Raw genomic sequence first — 26,429 nt, forward strand, 5'->3', positions numbered from 1 at the left:
CTCTTTTGAAAAATATTTTAAAGTAAAAGAAATAGGGCCGACCTTTTTAGAAATTCTCCAAGAGATTTGATTATGATAAATTGTATACTAATGTATGAAACAATATTTAATTAAAAATACTTGATATTTTGATTATTTGGTAGTTTTTATTTATTTTGTAGTTTCGGTCTTATTTTTCGCAATTATATTTGGTATTTTATATATGTTCTGTCTAAATTGATTGTGATGTTTGTATGAATAAAATTTAGTGAACATGTACAACTAGTTCGCTGCCGATTTTTTTGTGAAAATCGATGAAATAATATTCTTTTATTTGATGTATAATTTTGATATATTTTATTCGAGATTCATGTTAATGTTCACAATATATCAAAACTATATATATATATATATATATATATATATATATATATATATATATATGTATATATTGGGCTTGTGGCCCATTTGATCACACACAATTAAACAAGGTGACTAAATATTTTTTAAGCTTAAAAGTAATTTTATCCAATCTTCTCCTGTAATTTGATGTCTGCAGTAAATTTTTTTTTTGGTCCAAACAAAGCTAAGCATATTTCTCCGAAAACAAATCCAACATTGTCATGAATTCTACAATTTGGGTTTAAATTCCTGAAAAACAGATGGAATCCAACAATGGCTGATTCAGATAATTTTCGTTGGAAGGTTTTTTCTAGTACGTTTTGCTCTACCGACTATAGGCTCACATCAGCCAGCTGCCACAAATCGCAAAGTCGTGAAAAAATGGACTCGAAACTCAATGAGGAAAAATGCATCAAAAGCGACTTGCAGGTGATAGAGATTGAATATAGAGATGACCGTGTCGCGACTTATTACAAGAACATCAAAACCCCTCCATTCTGAACATCTACCATGCGTAAAATTTACATATATAGCACAATCATGGTCATACAACCGAATGAAGCACAAACCAAATACACAAGTACATAGAGAACTAACACTGCATATATTAGATTTTCTTGGCCTCATCTTCAATTGGATCACGAAGAGTTCCGAACATCCAGTCCATCCATATTGTGTAGTGGCCGTAGTTGTGGCGATAAGTGGTGTGATGAATTGTGTGGTACCCTGCGCCCATCACAGGCCATAGCTTCCCGTGTATGCAGTCGTGAATATTTGCAGTCCATATGGCCTCGATAAATAAAAGTGCTATGTGTGTGGTAAAATGCACTGGTACTAAAAAGAGAGCTATGACATGAGGTACCGCCTGTAATATCCCATCGAGCGGGTGAAAAGCCAGACCTATTCCAAATAAAGTAAAGAATAAGTATCCAATGATGAACGAGTGTTAATTTCCAAGGATAAACATAAAGAAAATATAATCAGCAGACACATACAGAGGCTGCTTCTTATGCATAATTCAATGAGGGTGTGTTAGATCAAACGATTCAAGAAAATGTAATCTGAACTCATTCGTACATTGCAAATTCTCTTTTCAAAAGCTGTCTTCAATAATGATGATGTACTCCGAAGTTCTCAAACTGAATGCATTTTAAATCATGTCTAAGATCCTTTACTTAATACAGGAACTTCAATCTATGAACACACCAGGCGAAAACAAAGGTCACAAATCCTAAAGTTTGCCTCATTATAACTCATGTTCAACAGAGATTTGCGAGAAAATGTGAAGTGACAAATATAAAAAAAAAATTGAATAGATTTAACTAAATTTGTTTTTATGTTGTCAAAGACTTAAAGTCTATTCCTAATGCAATTTCTCTAAGACCAAAAATAAATTACACACGATCTTTGCATAACCCGAGGGTGGCTATTTCATTGAAAGACTTAATAGGAGATATGAAAGACAAAATAAATAAGAACTTACCAGCAAAGGGAGAAAGTGTATTTTGCTTGTTATAAATGTGATGAGTGGCATGAAGATACTTATAAAGCGGTTTTATGTCAGTGTAATTCCCGGTGCATCCAGTAAATCCCAAACTCCACGATTACTAGATAGATAGTCGTATAGCAAAGGTAAGGAATCCACCCAACATCACATATCCTCGAATAACATTTTGTCCATCCATGTTCAATCATGTATTCAGATATTGTCGGAAGAGCACAGTACCATGGCATGGCTTTCATGGCAACTCTTATCTGCAAAAGCATGGCTTTTTTCGAGGGAATGGAATCTGTAAAAAACAGGTTATCATGGACATCGTTCCATACACCAAGTTAAATCAAGAATTTATATACTGGTCTCAAGATATGTTCCCAAAAATTGGGTGGAGCCGAGGGTCGATCTAATGTAATTGCAGGGTGAAATATGAATTCCTAGAAAAACATCAAACAAAATCTCGAATTATTTTACAAGCAAAACGTGTATCGCGCTGACCCAGATAAGATCTGCCCCTTGATTTATATTTTTCACAAGTGATCTCACATAGCCAATAAACGTGACTTTGTATGAGAGAGTTAAGTTTAGCTATGCACATAAGAAAGCAGAAACAATTGACATGATAGACATTATAGTAATTTAGAGAACCTTAAGAACCTGGCTCCAAATAACTCAAAATAACAGGCACGAGGAGAGCCATCTAATGTAATTGCAGGGTGAAACCTGGATTCTTAGAAAGAAATCAAATAAAATCTCAAAAAAAATTTACATGTGAAAGGTGTATCACGTTTACCTGGATAAGATCTTCCACTTGATTTCTACTTTCACAACTAATCTTACACAGCCAATAAATCATAAAACAACTTTGAATGAGAGTTAAATTCATTTTTTTCTATGCACACAAAAAGTGGAATCAATTGACGTGATAAACACTAGAGTAATTTGGAGAACCTTAAGAACCTGACTCTCTTATCTTACGCCTGCAAATCGCCATTACAGTGCTCCAAGATAAAACATGCAGAGAAGAGCCTTAACTTTCCATCATAAAATTATGTTCGATAATAAATTTAAGCTATGGATAAAATTGGGACAGCCAACTGGAACATGGGACACATATTTCATCAAAGTAAATACCATGGAATAGAGTACATGCCCCCCACATATTTTTTTGGGGAAATGACAGTTTCAACAAAAAATAAAGAAACCGATTCATGTCACTTGATAAACTTGCTCAGCAGATTTTTTGAATGCAGAGAATGATCCTGTTAGCTTTATCAACATCTCAATAATTGATTCAAAAGTTTAACAAGATTCATGATACAGATAAGGCCAGTAAGAGAACGAAATCCAGTAGATACAAAAATTACTTCAAATAATCAACAACAAAAAATCCAAATAATTATATGTCAGGTATCACAATCGAGAACATGTGTTTACTACTGTGTAGCGGAAAAGATTCAGAAATTGAATTTCAAATGACAGTTGATATATTCAGATCCAAGTTTAGGCAGCAAAAGTGAGACTGAACAGAACTACATAGGCAGCAGATTAAACAAAGAAACACCCTCAACCCATCCGCCTCTTCAAGAAAAAGAAGCAAAACAAAGCAAGAAACACGCATTAATCACCATTATTGAACAAAATCGGCACAAGCTTTATACCCCAAAATATATACATTAAAAAAAAAAAAACCTTTACAAAATGGAAACTTTTGATTTTCAGGTAAGGTAGATAAACAAAATCAAATAAAAAATTAAGAAAACCAAAAAAAGAAAGAGAAAAAAAAAGGTCCATCAAAAAATTAGAACCAGTGTAAAGTTGAAACATAAAAAAAGAAAAGTACCTTTGGGAACATAAACATTGCGCTTCAATGTAGTAGATATAGAAACACCACAAAATCCCAGAGATAAAATAAAGCAAAGTGCCTCCAACGTAGTTCCGTAGCCACCCTCGGTACAAGTGAGGTAATGCAGCGCGCCACTTCTCCGGAAGCATTGAACCCAATACGATGTCATTGTACCATGAGGTTTCCTCCACGAACAACTTCAAGTAATCTTCTTCCATTAGACCTAGGTTCCGGTGCCGGCGTCTCGTGTCCCGACCGCCGGCGGGGATTTTTTGTCGCTAATGATAATGAGAAAAATTATGTGGAATGGAGAGATTAATACACTGTACTAGCGAGATTCTCAGGTTTTACTTTGCCAGAGCAAATTACCTTCTGCCAGAGCATAATCTTGCCTAATCTCCTATTTGCCCTCAGTAAGATTTAAGTTTCTCGCTGTCATACGAGTAAAGTGGAGAATTCAATTTGATTTTGTAGTCAAATTTAAGTATTTTATTATAATTTTAATTCTTAAAATTGGGCTGAGGATTTCTAAAGGAATTTTTTTTATTTGAAAATTTCAATATGCATATGTTATATTCTGAATTATGCCCCAACAAATCTCTATTTTTTGTTTTTATTAATAAGATAATTAACATTTTCTTTTAGAAATAAAAAGTTTCGTGTATTGTTTGGTATATACTGAAATTTTCAAATTAGAGACCGATATAGTACAGAAAAATTCGATATTATTACTGTACCATACCAAAATCTTTCGTATACCATAAATTCGATATTTTTCGATATGATAATATCGATATATAAAAAATTCAGTATTTTTTGCTACACATATTCGTGATGGTATGTCTGACAGAAGTAGGAAATTTTCATAAATTTATAGTCGCCAAAATTTTGCAATCATTTCCCCTTATATATTCACAAAGCATATGAAGTGATAAACAAAACCTCACACGAAATATGCAAAAGGACAAAATTAATTTCGTTTCAGAATTTCCAATATACGTGTACGGAAAAGGTTATCACCTGGGCGTTTGTTTCTATTTGCACGTGCTGTTCTCTTTTTATAGATAGTGGACATGTTTTTTTACTCCCTAGATTTTATATACCAATATTTTGATACTAGATCGATCTTAAAAAAAATGATTCAGTTAATTACACCAGTTCTAAACCAAATCGATTTATCTTAAAAAAATAATTCAATCGATCAAACCGATTTAATCGTATGATCGAACCGAAAAATTTTATATCATATAAAATAATAATATAATACAATAAATAATATCTTTTAAATTCTAAAGATTTTAAATATATACTGAAATAATAATAAAAACTATTTATCGAAATTTTAAATCTAAATTATAATTTATATCCATATTTTTAGAAAAATAAGCTTTAATTCTGTTAAATAATGTGTCTTTTATTCAAGTTGGGCTCTTCACTAGAATGCTTATACAGATCACCGATATCAAGTTATCAGATATAAGGGCATTATTGGTTAAGAGACATTACTACAAGTTCAAACAAAAAATAAAATAATGTACACTGAACTGTCCGAAAGCCATGTGAAGATGTCAAATATGTCTTCCTCGTCCAAGAAAAGGATACCACATGGGGGAAATTAGACTATGATCAATGAAACCTGTCCCATAACTGCAGACGAGGCTGTAAGATACATGAATAGAGTACTCAGATAGACGGGCTCAGAGCAAGCTCGATTTCCTCCAAAGATCGGCCCTTCGTTTCCACAACATTACCGGCTATGTACATGACTGCTAGAAGACAAACAGATGCAAATCCCAGGTACACTGTGCTGATTCCGAACTTATTTACAACGCTCAAGAAGTACAGGCCGATCACAAAATTGGATATCTGTGCGAGAGAGAAACAAAGGAAGCATCATATTAACCGAGTTGATAACACAAACAGATTCAATTAATTTGCTTTAAATCTTAAGAAATATATTTGAAGTCTCAATATGTTTTTTTTCTGGAGGGAGCATTTATAAAGATAATGCTCGGTATTAGGTTACAGAAATAATGCCTACTACACTTGAAAAATCTGAAATTCTTCAATATCCGTCTCAAGTGGTGCACAAATTTATTCAGGAAAATAAGTGATATTGAATGTAACAAGGGAAAAACCTAGAGGTGCAGAAAGTTGGTGGTGGACAAATTGCATAGATTTTCTTACCCAATGCATGCCCAAAGACAACGCCACTGCTTTGGCTCTGATCCTAGAGGCAAAGATCTCTGGAAGTAGCAGAGCAGGTACCGGACCAGCACCAAGAGAAAAGGACAGTACATAACTGCAGAAAGGAACAAACAATACGATACTATTAATGACGAAACAATCCTACAAAGATGGAAACTGAACCTGAACTATGGGATATAACAACTTACAGAACAGTGCCAAGGACAGCAAGTGTTCCAGAATAAGATGTCAGAGCATTCCAAGTGAAGGTCAGGAAGAGTAGCAGCATAGAAGCGGCCTTCGAAAATACACAAATTGGTTATCGGTAGTGATTATAATAACCATAAATGAAAAATTCAATCCACAGTAAACAGGTACAGTGGGCCAGACAGAGGTTTAAAGTCCCTTGAAGAGGTAAGATGTTTTTCCAAAGCTTTAAGCATTCATCTGAAGATGAAAAACAATGTAGACCGATGACATACAATGAAATGTCCCATTGATGCTTCATGACATTACAAATTGCTGATTTTATAAGATCAAATTCCGTCAAAACGAGTCCTACCTTGGAAATAAAAAATACAGTTAAAGAGCTGATAATTCAACAGACATAAATAATTTTCAGTGGCAAGACAAGCCAGTACTTCAAGATAAGGTATTGTTCTAAATGATGTTTTGGTGGAGTATATTCCTCTTGATTAAAGTATGTCTTCAGCCTATCGCAAGAAGCATCATCCTTTTTGTCTTTGAGACCTCAGACATGAAATTTAGTTAAAACATTACAAACAATACCTATCAGAATCCAAAATGTATCTTACCATTCCAGAAAAGCTTATAAGCAGAAGACTTTTTCTTCCTTGTCTGTCCATCAATGAAGATGCAATAGTTGTGCCTAACAAACGATTGGAATCATGTGAGGGAAGCTAGGCAAATATAATCACAAAACTCCCAAAACCTCCAAAATAAAACTAACCAAACACATTTGCCGCTCCAACCAGAGCACTAGCAGCAACATCAGAAGCAACTCCAGCGCTGCGGAACACGGCCGTCGAATAATAAACAACTGCATTTATCCCAGCAAGTTGCTGCAGCAAGAAGAGAGCTGCACCGACACTGACAACTGCGGAGGAACATGAAAAAGTATTACTTTCAAGGAGATACTATATGTTCCAACAAAAGCTCACAAGAAATTGGACAAAAAGAAACCGAACTATGGTCACCCATTAACTGTTCAATTATATTTATGAGCGCATCGAACAACATAGAATAAAACCAAAATTTGTAAGCCCTCATTTATGATGCATATATTTTCTATGATGAGTACAAAAACCACCTACAACAAGAAAGGGGCATAAACTAATGTATCGTTGAAAGAAGGAATATTAGACAGAAAAAGGTAGGGATCCACACTAAATTCGTTGAATTATATGTCTCAGTTCCCTCAAATTGTTGCCATCAGCCAACTCAGACATACAATACATGTATCCCAAGAGAGTAAGTCATAGCCCACAAGAGAAAGAAGAATACGAGAAGATCAATGAGTCAACGAAACCAGAGTTGAAAGACGGTTAGTTCACCAGCAAATAGTCTTGACACTTCCAGCCGTTGTTCTTCGTTTTATGGTGCTAAAGAAGTAAACACACTTATGAAGAACTATGGTCCAAATATATCTAAACTTACTATGGTTGAGTTCAAGTGGCCGTTTATGATGATGTGTGGATTCTTTGTGAGGGGTTGACTTTTCATTTTTACATGACAAACAATCAACAAAGTCAAACATAAAGAGGGGGATAGTTTTTCTCTACACTTTCTTCTTCCCCGCAAATGCAAGTTCATCAACATATGCATCTTTAAATTCTGGTGGGGGTCAGGAAACCACTTGTTAACAAAAGATATACCGTTTCGGTAACGACGGCTCAAAAGATCAAACCATCCAGCTTCTGGTTCAGAGGAACCTTGACTGGCAGCATCCAAGTCACTCATAACCTCAGCAACTCTTTCTTTTCCATATAGCTTCCTAATAGCCTGTTTCTGCTTGAGAAATTTTTCCTTGCTGTACAAAAAGAAAAGGTCCTCATCAAGCATCAGTTAACAAGAATAACCATTCAGATACACAAAAATTAAAATTAAAAAAAATAAAGAAATGTGTTGATCTGAAGTATTTCAATAATGAAGTTTCGAACCTGGTACAACCATCGTGGACTTTCAGGAGAAAATGCCATTCCAAGGGCCAATAATATAGATGGAACAAGCGCCACACCAAACATTGTCCTCCACCTGATGCATTGATCAGATGCTTGGTAAGATAATAATCAGGCAATGTAAGTGCAATCTAAAATATGAAATGAAAAATTCATGAAAAACAAATGATAGAAGACCAAAATCATCATGATATTGTATAGAATCTTTAGGCTTGTTGTATTCAATATAGACAAAATTATTCACATCCTCTATGCCGACACTCCATTATATTATAATATAACAATGAAAAGAAATCAAATCCTTCTTCAGCTACCTTACATTATACAATCCAATAATAAACAATTTTCACTCACCCAAAACCAAATAAAACCAGCTGAACTTGAAGGCCCACGAGCAATATAATATGAAAAGATAAGATAGTTATACACGAACCTAATGTAGGTTTCAGACTTGATTCACAAAAAACTTGCCAAATCATTATTAACTCTTTAGGCCATTTCAGGAAAAAAGAGATAAGACTATTTCCCATGGAGACAACCATAGGCATTTCAAGAATTCTTGATGTATCTGGTGGAACTGTGGAAAGTAATATGTGTGATCATCCAGCTTCGATACACAAGGATTTAAATGAGAAAATACCACAAAGGATTCCCTGCCAAAGGTAATCCAGCTACCAAAGCCGCGAGAATTCCAACACATATAAACAATTGGTTTACAGACCCGAGTGTGCCACGAACTTCAGTAGGTGAAATCTAGTGGCAGAAACCAAGGTAAGATGAAGAACAAAATGCATTTGAGTAAGACAGAAAGTATAAAAAGGTGAGAAACAAATGTACCTCAGATATATAAAGTGGGACAATAGCAGATGATATGCCAATCCCAATTCCAGCTAGTAAACGGCCAATTATCATAGCCTCTATACTTTGAGCCGTGGCACTGTAAATAAGGAGGCAGTTTAGGCACAGTTATTATAATAACTTTATCAAATCCAAAACATCCTCCATCCCAACTACAGACCAAAGAAATGCTCCAATAGTAAGTGGGATTGCATCCAACTGGAAGGTCTTTGTTCGACCAAATTTATCAGCCAACGAACCCCCAGTAAATGAACCAACAGTGGCACCGGCTAGAAGAGTGCTAACAACCCAGCCTACATAAAAAACATTGGTATAACAATAGGCATGCCGAAAGTACTAAAATAGTAACCACGGGACAAAATTATTATGGCTTCCAAAGATAAATACAAATCATTCATTTCCAGAAAAACTTTGCCAAAATATTGGATAGAAAGGAAAGGAGTCTCCTCAACAGTCAGGTCAAAACTATGCGAGATTATATCGACCTAAAGATAATTTGGAAGAAGACCTGGACAATGAATACAATTAACATGAAGGGGAAAATCCTGTCATTTCTTTAACAAAGAAATGTGCTTGCTTCTTGCTACGTGAACAGAAAAATGCAAGCTGGCAGACTTCCAAGGTCATGGGAAACAAAAAAGACAATAGTTTTTACTAATACTCTAATAGTTCTGTTTGCTATCCAAAGTTCTTCCAAAAAATACTTGATGATTGGCCACGGGATACTGGACAAACGACTGGCTAAAGGCTCCACTGTTTTCGCTCTGTTATCCCCGTAGTAAGTGATTTTCTGAAATTCAAATATATGGGCAAGATTCTGTTTGATTCCATCTCGAGTTAATTGTCCATTTCCTAAACAATGCAAATATACCTAAAAATTAAGAGTTAGATCAAACACAACTTGCCTTTTAACACCGCATTCTCAGCAATCCCAAGGTCCTTAGCGAGGTACTCTAAAGCTCCATTAACAACCCTGAACAAGAGTGGAGTATGTCGGTAGTACATAAAAACATAAGTTTCAGAAATTTAATATAAAAGCAAGTCAATCAACATCCAACCAACGACCAAGAGAATAAGAATACAACTGAAGTGGATTCATACTGATTTAAAATTCTAACTCAAGGTCAGGTACTTTTAAACATCAGATTTACAAAAAGGAAAAGGCAAAAACAAAAAATTAGCATACCCTAAATGGTATCCAAAAAGAATGGCTCCCAAGCAAGCAACGCCGACATATGGAAGCACTGATCCAGATGATTTCACATGGATTTTGGCAGATGCAGCATCCTCAACATCTCCTTCTGTCGCTCGACAGGATATAAAATAATTAATAATACATCTAATACATAAACAAATGTCCACAAAAATAAGCTTCGACTTTTACTCAACATTGTAAAAAAAATATATGTGAAATATTTGAAATTACATAATGAGAACATACACTGATTAAAAATAGATTGATAGTATCAAAACTCAGCACATATTTGGTAATGTATTATCAAAATGGAGCTTAACAATAGTGATTACTTGATAATTGCCGACTAACAAAGCTTAAGTGCTCCGAAATTTCATCCCCATAAAATTCAAGAATAAAATGTCAACAGTTGGGAATTAATAATGACGTCATTAGGCATAGTGAAACCAACTAAGACGTGCAAAATACATTCCATCACCGCATCACAAATTTCAGCGCACCAAGTGAATCGTAATGTGTCTTGAAGAGTGAACATGTACTAAAGAAAATATTCCAATTCATCCAGAAAAGGGTGCCAAATTCCCTCGCTGACTATATTTTTTCGAATGGATGAAAACAACAGGCGATTAAAAGTAAAAAGAAATTCTAAAGAGTAATACGAAAAAACAAACCAGAAGCTTGAACCCTGACTGATCTGAACTTGGTCGATGATCCGAAGATGGATTCAACACTTCCTTTCGCTCCCATTGACGCCGAACCGATCCTAAATCCAAAGCAACCAGTCCGCTTACTCATCGGAAGTCGAGTTCAATTACAGGGAACGCCGAGTCCTTTTTCCCATAATCACTCACTCCCAAAAAAAGTCTGCGGTTTTGGAGGCCAAAGCCCGATTTAATGGAAGCTTGCATTTTCCACGAACTGACCTGTCAACGCTTTGATTATGAATTATGACAATTAAGAAAGTCAACAAAAAGAGTAAACAAGTACACCGAAAACGCTACTCTAATTCAATCCGAGTCAGAACGTAATTAAATAGCGAAATCAAAGTAAAACCACACTTACCTGGAAAATAAACTCATCCACCAAAAACCGGTGAATGCAGACTCCACAGAACATACACAAAATCGTATCAGAATCCAACAAATTAGCACCATACTCTTACCAGTTTTGAATCGATGGCGGTTGTGTTGGAACGATCAAAGAAGCGTGCCCTGGCGGATGAGCTGCGGGGGCTCCGTGCCTGCGGATAAACGACAAGTGAGAAGAAGAAACAACTGTGACTGTTTGCTTAATCCTTAATAGTAACGAAATCGGTGGAGATTTCAAACTCTCATTTTCCTATTTATTTTCGAAATTCAAATAAAACTTATCCTTATCCCACATTCAAAATAGCCGGTCGCACACTCTTAATTAGTAATAAATAAATTTTATATTTTTTGGACGGCACACGTTAGAGAAAAATGATACGAGCAAGGGTTTGATCCTTACAGTAAGGCTAGTTATTGAATTGGTCGCGACTTGCGCTTTGGTGGACGTCTCGTCGGGGAGCCTGAGTTGAGAGAGAGGGAATAGATTTTGTGTGTTGCAGATGGATGGATGGATAAGTGCCTTGCTGTGCTGCATGTGGCAGCAAACTGCAGAATTTGCCAAATAGTACAAAAAACATAATGAATTTCATACAATATTATTACATAATATATGGGATATTTATATAAAATATTTTTTAAATAACAAAAATATATTTGTATCATATATGATCATACAAACTTATATCTTAAAAAAAGTAATCGCATACCAAATTAAGATAAACATTTTTGTATATCTTGAAAGAAACCATATCAACATATTATGGAGTAATCACAGACCAAGTTAAGATAAACAATTCAAAAATGTTGGTTGGACCAATTTTCTTGATTTATTGGATCGTCAGCTCAAGGTCGATTTTTTTTAAAACTACGGCCCTGGAAACAGTTGATATTCCCACAAACTCCATAGGGATCAAACGCTTCAAAATCGAACGGTGCTGACCCCACAGAAGCAGGTGAAATTCAGTTCCCAGGAAATCCAAGCTTCGCAACGCCACCAAAAAGGCCGGAAGGGTCCTCTATCCTGACGACTTGACCCAGTCGGTGCAGATTACTCCTCCATTTTAAGGAAGGAGAACCGTAGACCCGCCGTGGCACTGCCACCTGTGGTGGAGCGGTTCGGTGACGCCGCCCACAGGGCTACTGAAGAGTTTTATTTTTGGTTACGTCGAGAAATAAAAGATTGTATTTTGAGTTACAAAATTTCTTCTACCCATTTTTTAAAATAAATAAATAAAATTATATATGAAGTTTGAATTTTTTTTCAGATAACTTCTCTTTTAAAATTGGCGACCACAAAAGGAGAAAAAGAATCCAGCAACTTGCAGATCGGATGCCTATTAATGTATCGAGAAAAAGCAATACTAGCAGAAAGAAACATCCACGGGACATGGAAAATTGAGCAAAGTGAGGTGCTTTGATTTAAAATCGAGTACAAATAAAAAAGCATTACATATTTGATCATTTTGTGATGAAGAAAAAAACAGGACAAATATAAAATTCTTCATCAATCCATATATATAACAAACTTGGAGGTAAGTCGATCCCCATGTTTATGATAATGTGAAAACTGGAGCTTTTTGCCAATAACAAAAAAGAATTTTGAGGAAAAAACAAGAAACCAAAATTGCTGACATACTGAAAGGCTTAAAGCAGCTTGCGTTCATAATTCAATACTCGCTAAAGTTACTGGAAGTAGACCATAGCGTGGCATCTAAATCTGATCAACCAAATCCAACAAAGATTAAAGCAAAAGAAACCAAACTTTTCTGACTATTCCCTAACACCTTTCCAGACAATCAATAATTATAGGCCCAACCCACTTCACACACACACACACACACACATATATAAACAATTTTATAATAATTATTATATAATTACAAAAACCAAAACATATATACATACAAAGAAAGTAATTTTTTATCCAAAAACAATAAAGAAAATCAAAATTTTTTTATTTTTACCAAGATCGACATTCATCAATAAGTCATAGGACCCATGCCGGAATATTGAATCATATAGGTGTAATGGTGCTTCTCTTAGGCTGCGTTTGGTTTGAAGGATAGGATAAACTAATGATTAGTACGTAAATGATAAAGAAAATGATTGTGGTAGGATTGTAATATATGGTGTAAAATAATATTATGTTTGGTAAGATTTTTAAGTGTAGGATAATTTTGAATTTTTTGATGAACAAACGAAATTGTTCTTCCCCCGGAAAAGATCGGTGGGTGAGTCGGCCGGAGACGGCTGCCGGAAATTACCGACGGATTTTGAAAAACCGTCGCTAATAGCGACGGTTTTCCTGAGAAACTGTCGCCGATCTTGTTTTGAATTATTTTAATTACTAAAAATTTGACATTTTGCGACGGTTTATAACAAAACCGTCGCTATTTGCGACGGATTTTTTTCAAACCGTCGCTAACCGGCTGTCGCCGGTGTTCGGCCGGCAATCGGCAGTTCGTCGCCGGTCTGCCGGTGCTCGGCCGCGGTCGGCGGTCCGTCGGTGGTCGGCCGCGGCGGTCGTGGAGGCGGCGGTCGGTGGCGGGAAGTGGTGGTGAGTTTGAATTTAGGAGAAGGGTAAAATTGGAAAAATATGAGGTATTAAGAGTGGGGTAAATAATCCTAGGGGGTGAGGAGATATTATTTTAACCTACCTAATATAACCTAATCATTCATAGGAGGGATTGAGTTGGTTTAATAATCACGCGAACCAAACAGCTGACTAGATAGGATAAAATAATCAATACAGGCTAATCACCCGAACCAAACGCAACCTTAATGTTTCAAATCTTATTTTGCAAATTTGAAATTGTTGCTAGAGTTAAATACGGCCGTCAAATAATTGAATGAAAATGATTTGATTATAAAATTTGTTTTTATGGTTATTGGATGGAAAAAGACCTTATCATAAGCGGGTTTTTTTATGTCTTATATGTTGCATAATACATTTATATTTGTAAATATATTAAGATGGGCTAGCAATTTCTAGTGGACAAAATATTATTGTCCCTACTTATATATATATCTTTGCTTGTCTATATTGCATTTAGAGCATTAGAGTGTTATTTTTTTTTTGTATTTTTAAATGAGATGTGTGCGTTATCATCTGGTCGATCATATGATAACGCGAACATTTGTTGCGAAAACAAATAGGAAACAAAACTCTAGGAGTAGTATATAATTACCCTTCATGAGGTAGTTGTGTGTTTACGTGACTTGAATCATATCAATTCTGTAGGACCAGACGTTTGTAGTTTTACCAAAAGTTATAACTTGTGGCGATAATGAATATCAAATATTTTAAACTGTACAAGAGCTCAAGTACCACGTTTCGATTTCTTTACCCAATATAGACAATTATTGCACGCAACAATATTTCTCTCAATAATTGTACTCTTTGCAATCAATATTAATTGATCAATTGAACACGAATTTAACTCTGACACCACTTGTATGATCAAATATTTGCAGTTTTACCGAAATTTATAGCTTTTGGTAGTGGTACAACTCAAATATTTTAAACCATACATTAGTTCAAGCACCACATTTCGATAATTCTACATGTTGGAATATCAGAAAAATAAACAAGTAACATCGCAACATAACATCATAAATAATATCAACAACGAATAAGTTGGATACCAATATTTATAGTGGTTCACACCTAAATTTAGCTACGTTTACTCTAAACATCTCAATGAGATTACTTATTTTTTAGAGAATTGAGAATACATAGTATTTCATCCATAACACTATCATTTTAACACTTACTTTCTCTGCACTAATTATATTAATTTCACGGATAAACACTTCTTAAAAAATCTCACATCAAATCATTTATCTAACATCCACACATGATTATACATGAGATGATTTTGTGTTTTTATGTGATTTTGAAACAAAAAATGAATATGTATTTATAGGTGAAGTTTAGAGAAAAAAAAAATTATACATCATTGCATATATAATCAAATTTAATAATTTTTGACTAATCAACATATGAGTTTATAATTCAAAAATAGTGTTTTTTAAATTCAAATTTAGCTTAATTTCTAAGAAATATCAATATAAACAATTATTACACCCAATAAATCCAATTCTAAAACTATTTTAACTTATTTTGCCGTATGGATCCCACAAATACTTGAAATTTTTTATGAAATAATGTTTAGTTATCTTCAATATTACTTCGAAGAGTAAATTTATTGTGAGATGGTCTCACGAATCTTTATCTATGAGATGAGTCAACCCTAACGATATTCATAATAAAAAGTGCTAATAATACTTTTTAATGGATAACCTAAATAAAAGATCTGTCTCACAAAATACAATCCATAAGAATTTTCACACAAATTTTTGCCAATTTCGAAAAAAGGATGTGCATTATTCGATCGATTGGAGTTTCAATCAAAATCAACTTGGTTTTGCAGCCGGTTGGTGTCATGTGGGAGAGCCCATTGTCCATTGACAACAACAACTTATAAATTTAATTAGACGCCTCATCCCGTCAAAATAGACCAATTCTTAAATATATATCTGACACAAAAATCAAGCTGAAAGGAAAAGAGGCGAATATTCAAACGAACATGACAACAAGAAAATAAAAATTAAAGCAACACAGCACAATCTCGAAAGCTTTCCCACCATTTCTTTAAGCATGTGGGAGAGATTAAATCATGGCAAACCAGTCGACCCCATCAACACATTTTCTTCAAATTCCCATTATCACTTCCTTATTAAAGTACTCTAACACCAGTTTTGTAAAAATTAAGCAGTTGTTACTAATTAATTAATGCTTCTTCTTGATCTTGTCTTTTCCGCCGGAAAAGATGGAACCCAAACCGAAAAGATTTGCGTGAGGGACGTTCAAGACTGGGTTGATCTTGATCCCGTTGTTGTAAGAATGATTTGTCCTCTTCAATGGCGGCCTCTGGTGGGTATTTGAAGCAGCGGAAAATGGAAGTTGGGATTGTTTTAGAGGACTGTACGTGGAGTTCTTGAATAAATTCTGCTTCTGGTTATTTGAAAGTGATGCGCGTTTCGAGCTCGCAGTTGAGCCTGTGGAATTGCTGCGTGATAAAATCGGCAGCGGGCAGAGGGTCCGCGCGTAGCCACTGCCGCAGTTTAAGCTGGTGCTGCGCTTGAAACTCCAGAATGATGATTTCTTCTCGTCTGGTTCTGGATTTGGGCACTGTCTTGCTTCGTGGGTAGCTGTGTTTCTGGTGAATTTCTGAGGAGGCGGCAATGGTTGCGGAGGAGGAAATGCTGGTGCCGGCGGGTGAGGTGGTGGATCGCCGGATGTTCTTGGTGGGGCTAGTCTTTTCTTGATCTCGATCGGGAGGATCTTTCCATCGAAGAAAAGCTCGTCGGCGGAGGACGATTCTTGATCGAAGCTTTCGCGAAAAACGCAGAAATCAAAGTCGATGCTGGAAGAGGAACCCGATCGAATGTATTGTTCGATGGGTACGATGTCTGTCTGGGGAAGATCATGCGAGAAGGAGATCCGAGGACTCATGCCCAGGCTGGGGCTGTCGGGCAAAACTTCAATCGCCATTATCGGGCTTGAAGACAGCTCAATTCTTTTCTTGATCGGTTTATATTTCTTCTTATAAACAGAAATTTAAAAGCATCAAAGATTCAGGACCAAAGAGACACAACCAGTCACACTACTGTTTGCATGGGAGTTTGAATAATTCTCGGAATAAGAAAGAAGACGAGACGTTTGAGAGTAAAAATGGGCAACTTCTAGAAAAATGTTGAAAAAATTCAGTGTGTAGAAGAAGATTTGAGCGACGTGGGGAGATGAAATGGGAGTACTCCAGGGATTGGGAAAGAATTACAAGTAGTAGTTTAAAGGAGTCTTTGGGGCCTGCTTTTCTCGAAGTAATGGAAGCTTGAGGCCACACAAAGTTTCTCTTTTTAAATTATCGGTTTGAGTCATACTATATCAAGCATTTGTTTAATGTCTAATTCATCTACTTCATTGCTTTTTCGATTTTTATTTTATCAAATTTCAATTTTGATTTACTTTATTTGTAATTTTAGTCATTTTTCGACGTAATGTTAATGTAACGTCGACGTGATACTGACTTGACGTCGATATACCGACATATTTACAAAATTTCTGCTAACATATTTACACAATTTATAGTTTCGAAATCCATATCCATACTATTATTTAATACCTTGTTCCCCTGTAACAGTTACACATACTTAAACTTTAATGGCGGTGTTAACCCATATATTCCCTTTGTCTGCATGGTTGTGTCCATAAAATATTTAATTTGTTTGGTAAAATAATAATAATAATAATAATAAAAATCGACATCTTTATATTTTATATATGTTCGATGGATGTACTGATATTGGATGAAATGAAAGGGAAGGAGACATGGGTTTTGGACAAATTATATGTTTAGGATTAGGACAGAAATACGTGACATAATCGAGACACATATGATGTAATACAAACCAAAATAATTCTGTCACCATTCGCTTCTTATCTGTCAAAAAGCCCACTTCTGAAATTGATTCTTTACTGGTATTCTAAATGCTTAATTACTCGGCCAAACAGTCATTAAGACCAAATAAAATACAGTCTAAAATTAATTTGTTCCTCATTATATCAAGAACCTTGTGAAATCATGAAAGTTAAAGTTTGTGCATGCACCTGCACCTAGAAATAGAAGATTGTCTGGCATGGTTTCATTTGAGTCGCCCGCCTACTGATGGACTTAGCTTAACCAAACACGAGAAAATGAGACCTTAAAAGTGCACATCTAACAGTGAATATTTAACCATATATGTATGGTCAGTTAATTTTTTTTTTTACTGAACCACACATGTATTATTGTCGCGTAGAATATAAGTTGTATCGATGTTTTTCGTTTGAGAATTCGAGAAATTTATGTTTTCTGATAGATAATATGTTTTTTTTAATATATATACAAAAGTTTGGATCATATCCGTCTATCTTTTTGAAAAATATTAATATTCTCAAGAGTCATCCGATTCCAAATTCTTTTACAAATACATATTTCCGAATGATTTTCACATTATCATTTACACGATTTATTCAAAATCTAATTCCACGTTCTAAACTTCCAAGCAAATAATTAAACTATTTAGAGAACACACTTTTCAAAAAGAATTTGTGAAATTATTGAATACAATATCCAAACATAACCGAACTCGCCTTTTGATTTCTCCCGTCGCTGTCTCGCTTGGTGGATTGATATTCTCCTCCTTTTATCATCAATTCGTTGGTCCATGAAACTTTAATTTACATGTACTAATCTAATGCCTTTCATTAGTCAATTAATATTAATTAAAAATAATTTCAAAAAAACAAATGGATTTAATTAGTATAAAAATAAATATAAATATTTTTTTAAAATATTTAAAATAGTGATTGCTCTAACCCACGCTTATTGTGAATTGATCTCTCATGATAACTACTATGAAATAATTGCCAGCCATAAAGAAGAAAAAAAGATGCTTTTTTCTTGTGTAAACCAATAAAGTTAGCTTGAAGTTTTGTGTATAAAAGGATATAAAGCTAATAAAAATAAATAATGTTTTTCAGAAGTTGGTGACATTTCTTGTCAATAATATACATACATTTTCCCATCAATAATTAATTTACTATAAGACATTATACGAGCAACGCGTGTGCAAAAAACATTGTTATATTATAAAATTTGTATTTATATTATATAAAAAAAATTAAATATGGAGGGAAAATTATAATAAGTTGCACACTGCGTTTATTGAGACATATTTTAGAATATAGAGTCCTATAAGTGAATTAAATCACAACATAAAATATGTTAAAAATTATGAAATTAAGTTCACATTTTTTCAAAAGTTTATAAATATTTTTCTGTCGATAAAAAAAGTCTACTCTTTTTCTCGGTCCGGAAGCCCACGTTGGCCATTGTGTGATATTTTCAATATGAGTTACAAGCTTGATTTGAAGTAAAAGCCCAAATATGATTCTAATGTAAAGCCCAGAGAATGATTAAAGCCCAAATTCAAAAATACACCAAAAGCCCAACGTTTTGTTTCCTTTCCTTTTCCAAACAGAGACCAATTCTTCAATAAACGACAAGGACTGTTTGGCCAATAGCGATGAAGAGCAATCAATGCCATACCAATCAGCAGTCGTCGTGCCAGTTAGGACACCAACTCCGCTCCTCATTATAAGGAATTTTTCAAACATAAAAGTTCCCAAAAATACAAGATAACGAGTTTTCTCTCTGTTAACTTAACTTGGTCTCCTCCTTCTTGGATTCCTCCTCAAAAAATTCTTCACTTTATTCAAGATTCTTGATTTTCTACTTAGTCCTCTCTTCAAAATTTTGCATCTTTTATTGAGATTTACGGAGAGAAGGGATGAATCCGAACTGGGAATTGGAGAATTGCTGTCAGCATGATCAAAAAGTTTTCCTTATCACCATTGGCGTTTTCACCTTTGCTATTCTTGCTGTAAGCTTTTTGGCCCATTTTATTCTGCTTGTTTTTGTTGTTTGACGACCTTTTTAGTTCTTATTTTTTCATATTCTTGTTGCTTTTGGAATGTTGACTCAGATTAGAAAGCTTTGTGCAATGTGTATATTCATCTTTTCTTTAAACTCGATTTCTGTGTGGCTTATGTATCAAGACTTGTGGCAAAGTTGATTTCTTATTTTGTGTGCAACTCTTTCTTCTGTTCTTTAATTGGATTTCTATCTTAGTGGCGTTTGTAAACAGTTGGAAACTGATTTAATATAGCGATAATAAATAGCAACATGGCTCTGCAAACTCTTGATCTTCCTACTTCCCTATTATCATAAATTTGAATTTCAAATGATGTCAATTGAAGTAACGAAATATTGGACGGATTGACATCAAGGAGAGAGATTGTTTAATAAAAAAATATCCTGGTTATATAATAAACTAGAACATGGTTTCAAACTGCTGAACTTATTAATTAAGTTCCACACTTACGCTCTTCTAGATTGCACAAAAAATGATGAATACATGTACCAAAAGTTCACATCTCAATCTTGACTTCTGTTTAATCTCTTGGGTTTTTTTTTTCTTTGATTGGCTTGTCAATAGTTTCACCGATGTAGGTTGTGTTTAGCAGCTCCTATTTGGGAATCGAAACTTTTACACTGCCATATTTCAAGTGATCTATATCTTAATACTCATCCCTTTATTTTTTTTATTCTCGTTTCATTTATTCTATGTATCCTGAAAGTTAATTTTTTTGGATAACATATCCTGACAGTTATGGAGGACATTTGTCTTGACACCATTTAAGCTCATCACTGTGTTTCTACATGAAGCCAGCCATGCAATTGCTTGTAAGCTTACATGTGGTGAGGTAGAAATCTCTTTGCTCTCCTCCCCCCGCACCCCCATGTGCAGACTTAAACGCGGTTTTTTATTGTGTTGAAGTTGAAGTACCCTTATACCAGTTGCCACTCTTTAATAATGCTCTTGATGATAACTTTTCTGTGATACCCGTGACCGAATTTTAGATACAGTATATAAATATGTTTATGAATTTTAATTTTTCTATTAGCTTACTGTTGGCTAAATGTCCGTTCATACCTTATATCTCGTTAGAAAATATATAAACTTATTCCAATCTATCATCATCATCATCAAGGTCCTTCTAATTTCCTAATGCCACAATCCCACGTCCTATTAATGTACTTTAGACCCACTAAATCATGTTCATCATCTTACAATTATTGTGAACCTTTGAGTGACTTGGAAATTTTACTATAAATATTGTAAAACCTCTATTTAGTGGCCAACACATATTTTCTTTAAAAAGCACAAGCACACCTTCTCCACAGACAACTACGGGCCAGCAACTCCTACGCCCATGCCGGAATATTGAATCATAGATGTCTAATGGTGCTTCTCTTAATGCTTCAAATCTTATTTTGCAAATTTGAAATTGTTGCTGGAGTTAAATTCAGCAGTCAAATAATTGAATGAAAATTACTTGATAATAAAATTTGTTTATATGGTTATTGGATGGAAAAAGACCTTATCATAAGCGGGTTTTTATGTCCTATATGTTGCATAATACATTATATTTGTAAATATATTAAGATGGGCTAGCAATTTTCTAGTGGACAAAATCATTATTGTCCCTACATAGATATGTCTTTGCTTGTCTATATTGCATTAGAGCATTAGAGTGTTACTCTTTATGAATTTTTTACGTGAGATGTGGGCGTTATCATCTAGTGGGTCTCATATTTTTTTTTGTTTTGAATTCATATGATAGCGCGAACATTTGGTGCGAAAACAAATAGGAAATAAAACTCTAGGAGTAACATATAATTACCCTTCATGAGGTAGTTGTGTGTTTACGTGACTTGAATCATATCATTTCTGTAGGACCAGGCGTTTGTCGCTTTACCAAAAGTTATAACTTGTGGCAATAATGAATATCAAATATTTTAAACCGTACAAGAGTTCAAGTACCACGTTTCGATTTCTCTACCCAACATAGACAATTATTGCACGCAAAAATCATTCTCTCAATAATTGCACTATTTGCAATCAATGTGAATTGATCAATTGAACATGACTTTAACTTTGATACCACTTGTATGATTGAACATAATGTATATCTTTTGGTAGTGGTACAACTCCAGAAGCTATCATTTAATAATAATGAAGAGAAATATCATGGTATTTAGATATCATCGGCAAAAGATGGAACATCCAACTCCATCATCCTTTGCATGTAGCTGAATATTTATTAAATCCTGAGTTTTTTTACTCAAATAGTGATATAGAAAATGATGAAGTGTTCTTACAAGTTCATAGCTAGATTGGCGTGAGGTAAAGATTTATAAGATAAGATCACAAATGAATTGGAGAAATACAAAAACAAGACTTTTTGGTTTACTCGTGATTATCAGACAAAGGATAGTAATGAATGGTTGTCGGGAAAGTTGGATGACAGTGATAAATACAACGACGATAACGATTTTGTCTATGAAGATGATGATTTGCGTTTGAGTGGTGTAGCACAAGTGGCTGAGGATGATGAAAGTGCAAATGACTTTCGATTCTCGAAATGCATCTACTTCAAAAGGAGTATCATCATCCAGTTCAGCAAAAAGAAAGCAATCTTCAGCTCGAACTAGTTTTGTGGATGAAGAAGAGATCCACATTGATGATGAAACTGAAGAAGATGATACCGATGGATACAAATCAAGCGATGAGGCTGATGACGTAGATTTGTAAGATGAAGATGACGATTATTATGACATTTGATATTTCATCTATCACATTTTCAAATACTTTTTATTTATCTTATTTTATTTTTTTGATAATATTTTGTTTATTGCGTTTTTTCCATAAAGCGCGCGATTCGCTTTGCGCTTTTAAGCCCCAAGACACTTGAGCGCCTTTTTGCGCCTCGCATTTTTGACAACTATAGTCAATTTATCTCTGATAGGTATATTCTCAATAATATAAGTCAATACTAATTGTTTCCGTAATACAATTTCATAAAAATTCGACAAGTAGTACAATAAACGTGTTGAATGGGGTTTTTCAAGAAATTTTTTGAAAACAGAATGTTTGGAGATTTTGATATAGATGGAAAGCCTACGCCAAGAGGTTTACAGAACAGTTTACGGAATAATTCCGAGTTTCTTATGCGAAAAATTTCCAAAAACAAAATTTTTTTGGATGGCATGAGCTGAGGTGCCTGGCGCTCGAATTTCTGGCGTCGAGGCACCTTTTGGCGGCGCTTAAGCACCTTGCTGCGCAACCCAAATTTTTCATAGGGCTTTGAGGCGCCTAAAAGAGGCGCCAAGGCGCTTTTCCTATGTTATTTAATACAAAATAGGCGCTAAGACTCCCGACGTCGGCTCTTAGACGCATGATGCTCAGAAAGATGGGCTCGGAGACTCCGAATTCTAGGCCCCTGTCTTGCGTAAATTCTACACGATTTTTTTCCCAAACGGATTTTGAACTTGGTGGCTTTGGTATCACTTAAATGTCACGCCTCGAGCCCGAGATATGCCGACACCGATATTGTTTAACAATCACACAATTGTAAAACATCAAGTCTCGTAGTACGATATAAACCAAAATAGTCTATTTCATAAATAACCCGTCTTTACCATTAAAATTTCCAAAAACAAAATAGAATTACGGAAGCGTTTTACAGCTTTATTAAAACTGGAAATAATCATAACTAAAACCAAGTTCTTAAATTCAAAAGCATCTTCTTCACCAATCCCAAAAAATATTTTTCTCATCTTCATCTAATTTCTCGTTCTTATCTGGGAAAATAGAGCAAATAGTTTGTGTTTGGAGAACACTCAGCAAGTAAGAAACAATCGAGCACATATAACAAATACATATATATATATACACTTTCGAAACATGGGTATATCTTACCAGACAACAAAGCATATCATAACATATCAAAAACTCGAAGCACCAAGATTCATTTTCTTTCCTTTGTTTACTTATATTTGTCCTTAACCATAGTCCTCTAAGGGGTGAGATCATACAATGTTCACAATTCCACCATATAGATATAACAGTTACAATCTCACCGTATAAATGTTATATAGTTCGGAAATCCTTTCCCTTATCTAGTCCAATCATATCACTGCTTGAAACATATTATTTTTGAACAAATCATAGGACTAAAAACATTGGTCGATCGATTTAAAATTTTTAAATATATTTAAAACGAAAAGACTGCTTACTGATTATTCTTCATAGAAACGTAAAAAGTGCAAGGATTCTTCTCGAAAATTCTCCATTCCTTTTGCTCGTTTTTTTCCTTTTTCTTGAGAGAATTTTGCAGCGTTTTGCCTATAGTCTTCTAGCTTATTTTTGAAAATATTGAGTGAAAGAAGTGGTGTAATTTTCGAATGACTTGGGGGTTTATTTTTAGGTGTTGAGGGGAGTTTAGATTGACTTGGACTCCATCTCCATCTTCAAAATCAATTTTTTAAGGGATATCCAATCTGGAGATTTGATTTTTGATTGCAGATCGATGATAACTTGATTCGCTTATCTTGTAATCTTATATTGAGAATCTGAGTATCTATGTCTCAAAGTTCATTTATGTTTTAATATACTTATATCAAGATGGTTTTATCTTGGCCAAAACTTTATCAAGTTTTCTCATGCATATTGGTATTGATATGAAATGAGATTTCTGATATTCTCTTTCCGATCTCCTCTTCCACCCAGGTCGAAGGTATCCAAGTTCATGCAAATGAAGGTGGCGTGACTCAAACACGTGGTGGTGTATATTGGTTGATCTTGCCTGCTGGATGTAAGACATTTTTCTTTGAGATTTTAGCGTTTCCTTCTCTTTTCTCTGTTTGTGAAGTTTCTTTTTTCTACGTTGTAGATCTTGGTTCATCATTTTGGGGTATGCTTCTTATACTTGCTTCGACAAATCTTCTCACAGCAAGGATTGCTGCGGGTTGTCTTGTTCTTTCTCTTCTTATTGTGCTCTTCATTGCTAAAAATGTAAGAATTCTTTAATTAGAAGTCTCTTATATTTAGTGTTCCTTTATTTACAGGAGGCATTTTTGAAACATGGATTTTCTTTTTTAAAAATGGAGTCTAGTGTATATATTCTTCAGCTTTTATATGTTCACTCTCTCACTTCAAGTTTATTGTGAACAGTGGACACTCCGAGGACTCTGTGTTGGTGAGTTTCTTCACCATCTCATAGCATTTGACACATAATTAAAATAAAACTAACATCTGCATAATGTCCTCGCCAGGATTTATTATATTTATTGCTATTATTTGGGTTCTTCAAGAGACAACTAAAGCTCGTATCCTTCGCTACGTTATACTCTTCATTGGTATAGGCTTGTCCTTGTTATTCTTCCAGTGTTCAATTCAACTTAATAGTTATATTCTCACATTGGTTATTCATTTTTTGTCTGAATGGCAGGTGTTATGAATAGTTTGTTTTCAGTTTATGGTACTAACTCCACTCTCATTGGAAGTTAATAAGATAAACACACTGAGCTGAAAGCAAAATGATCATATTTTATGATGCAGATATATATGATGACTTGATATCTCGAAGGGTTCACTCAAGTGATGCTGAGAAGTTTGCAGAACTTTGCCCCTGCCCTTGTAATGGAGCTGCGTGGGGGGTGATTTGGTATGTATTCTAGTAGGATAAAAAATCGGGACTCTTGATGTTGAAATATTCTCACTTGATACTACAAAATAAAAACATCTCATACTCGAACGGAATGCTATTGCAGGGGAATGATATCCTATATATTTCTGTGTGGATCAATATATCTCGGACTTGTCATCTTGTCTTGAGGTATTATAATATTTCTTTCGGTGTTTTCCTTTTGTAGCATATTTTCTACCGAGTTAACTTAATGGCCACAAGGACTTGAAGAGTGTATTTTCCCTTTGATCGAGCAAAACCTTCCATAAATGCCATTTTAACGTAACTAAATATGAACATCTCATTTTCCCTCGTAGCGAAGCTCACACACGTATGCACATTATATACAAAGTTAGGTTATGATGGACTTTTCATTGATTGTCGAGGCCGTATTCTTCTTGCTGCTTTCATTGACAATACTTTGCATATGTTGTCCTCAGGGTACGTTCTCAGAGCCGGAGGATTTTGTTTTCTCTTATTATTTGTGCCATTTGTTTAGGTGATTGTTTCATGTAAAATATGCATCAGATTCATTTTTTGGCCTGCAGGCGTGCCATTATGCACCATTCATGGCCTCATCATTGAATGACTCGATACACATTTGTTAAATTTTTTTAACAGTAAATGATTAAGATAGCTTTGGACTTTATGTGATGCAGCACAAGCTACGCCATGATGACTGAAATAATTAATCTGTTGTGATGCTTGATGCAAGTTGCGTTCAGAAAAAAAGATTACACTTGTTTTAGAGTCCGCTTTAGAAAATCTGTTGAATCAAATTTCTCGTAAACCATCCTTGCGAAATTTAGTCTAGAACATGGGTCAGACTTTGTTTTAAAAATCTAAAATTTGACTCTCCCAAACTTTTCCACGACGCCTTATGCGCGCGCACACACACACATATATATATATATTTGATGTATTATAATTTATACGTAAAGAAGCATGCGCTGAATTCTGAAGAACGCTTTTGAAACTAAT

At 34.6% G+C, this 26,429-nt stretch overlaps 3 protein-coding genes and 1 pseudogene across 5 annotated transcripts; 1 reads left to right on the forward strand and 3 right to left on the reverse strand.

Moving 5' to 3' along the window:
* Window positions 1-789: 789 nt before the first annotated feature.
* Window positions 790-4,098, reverse strand: LOC140838286 (delta(7)-sterol-C5(6)-desaturase-like; annotated as a pseudogene).
* A 1,068-nt stretch (window positions 4,099-5,166) lies between these two features.
* Window positions 5,167-11,608, reverse strand: LOC140838287 (plastidic glucose transporter 4). Its single transcript, XM_073204464.1, is given in 15 exon segments — window positions 5,167-5,588; window positions 5,910-6,024; window positions 6,119-6,207; window positions 6,725-6,798; window positions 6,880-7,026; window positions 7,805-7,934; window positions 7,936-7,959; window positions 8,090-8,183; window positions 8,748-8,860; window positions 8,945-9,044; window positions 9,126-9,258; window positions 9,871-9,938; window positions 10,152-10,266; window positions 10,832-11,083; window positions 11,323-11,608. Coding segments are annotated over 14 exon segments (1,509 nt in total). The 5' UTR covers window positions 10,956-11,083; window positions 11,323-11,608; the 3' UTR covers window positions 5,167-5,405.
* A 4,150-nt stretch (window positions 11,609-15,758) lies between these two features.
* Window positions 15,759-17,235, reverse strand: LOC140838288 (uncharacterized). The gene has a single exon (XM_073204465.1). The coding sequence runs from the start codon at window positions 16,803-16,805 to the stop codon at window positions 16,041-16,043; it is 765 nt and encodes a 254-aa protein (XP_073060566.1). The 5' UTR covers window positions 16,806-17,235; the 3' UTR covers window positions 15,759-16,040.
* A 2,187-nt stretch (window positions 17,236-19,422) lies between these two features.
* LOC140838290 (uncharacterized) lies at window positions 19,423-26,121 on the forward strand. 3 transcript variants are annotated; one of them, XM_073204467.1, is made up of 10 exons: window positions 19,423-19,738; window positions 20,526-20,621; window positions 24,491-24,575; window positions 24,654-24,775; window positions 24,935-24,959; window positions 25,036-25,119; window positions 25,212-25,241; window positions 25,322-25,427; window positions 25,534-25,598; window positions 25,997-26,095. In XM_073204467.1, exons 1-9 carry the CDS (start codon window positions 19,646-19,648, stop codon window positions 25,595-25,597), a joined length of 705 nt encoding a protein of 234 aa, XP_073060568.1. In that variant the 5' UTR covers window positions 19,423-19,645; the 3' UTR covers window position 25,598; window positions 25,997-26,095. The 3 variants fall into 3 exon arrangements, with proteins under 3 accessions (XP_073060568.1, XP_073060569.1, XP_073060567.1); XM_073204468.1 differs by lacking the exon at window positions 25,997-26,095 and adding an exon at window positions 25,766-25,843; XM_073204466.1 differs by having other exon boundaries at window positions 19,424-19,738; window positions 25,889-26,121.
* The last annotated feature ends 308 nt before the right edge of the window (window positions 26,122-26,429 follow it).

The sequence above is a fragment of the Primulina eburnea genome, chromosome 8, assembly GCF_022965805.1.
Source record: "Primulina eburnea isolate SZY01 chromosome 8, ASM2296580v1, whole genome shotgun sequence".
NCBI classification, from domain to species: Eukaryota; Viridiplantae; Streptophyta; class Magnoliopsida; order Lamiales; family Gesneriaceae; genus Primulina; species Primulina eburnea.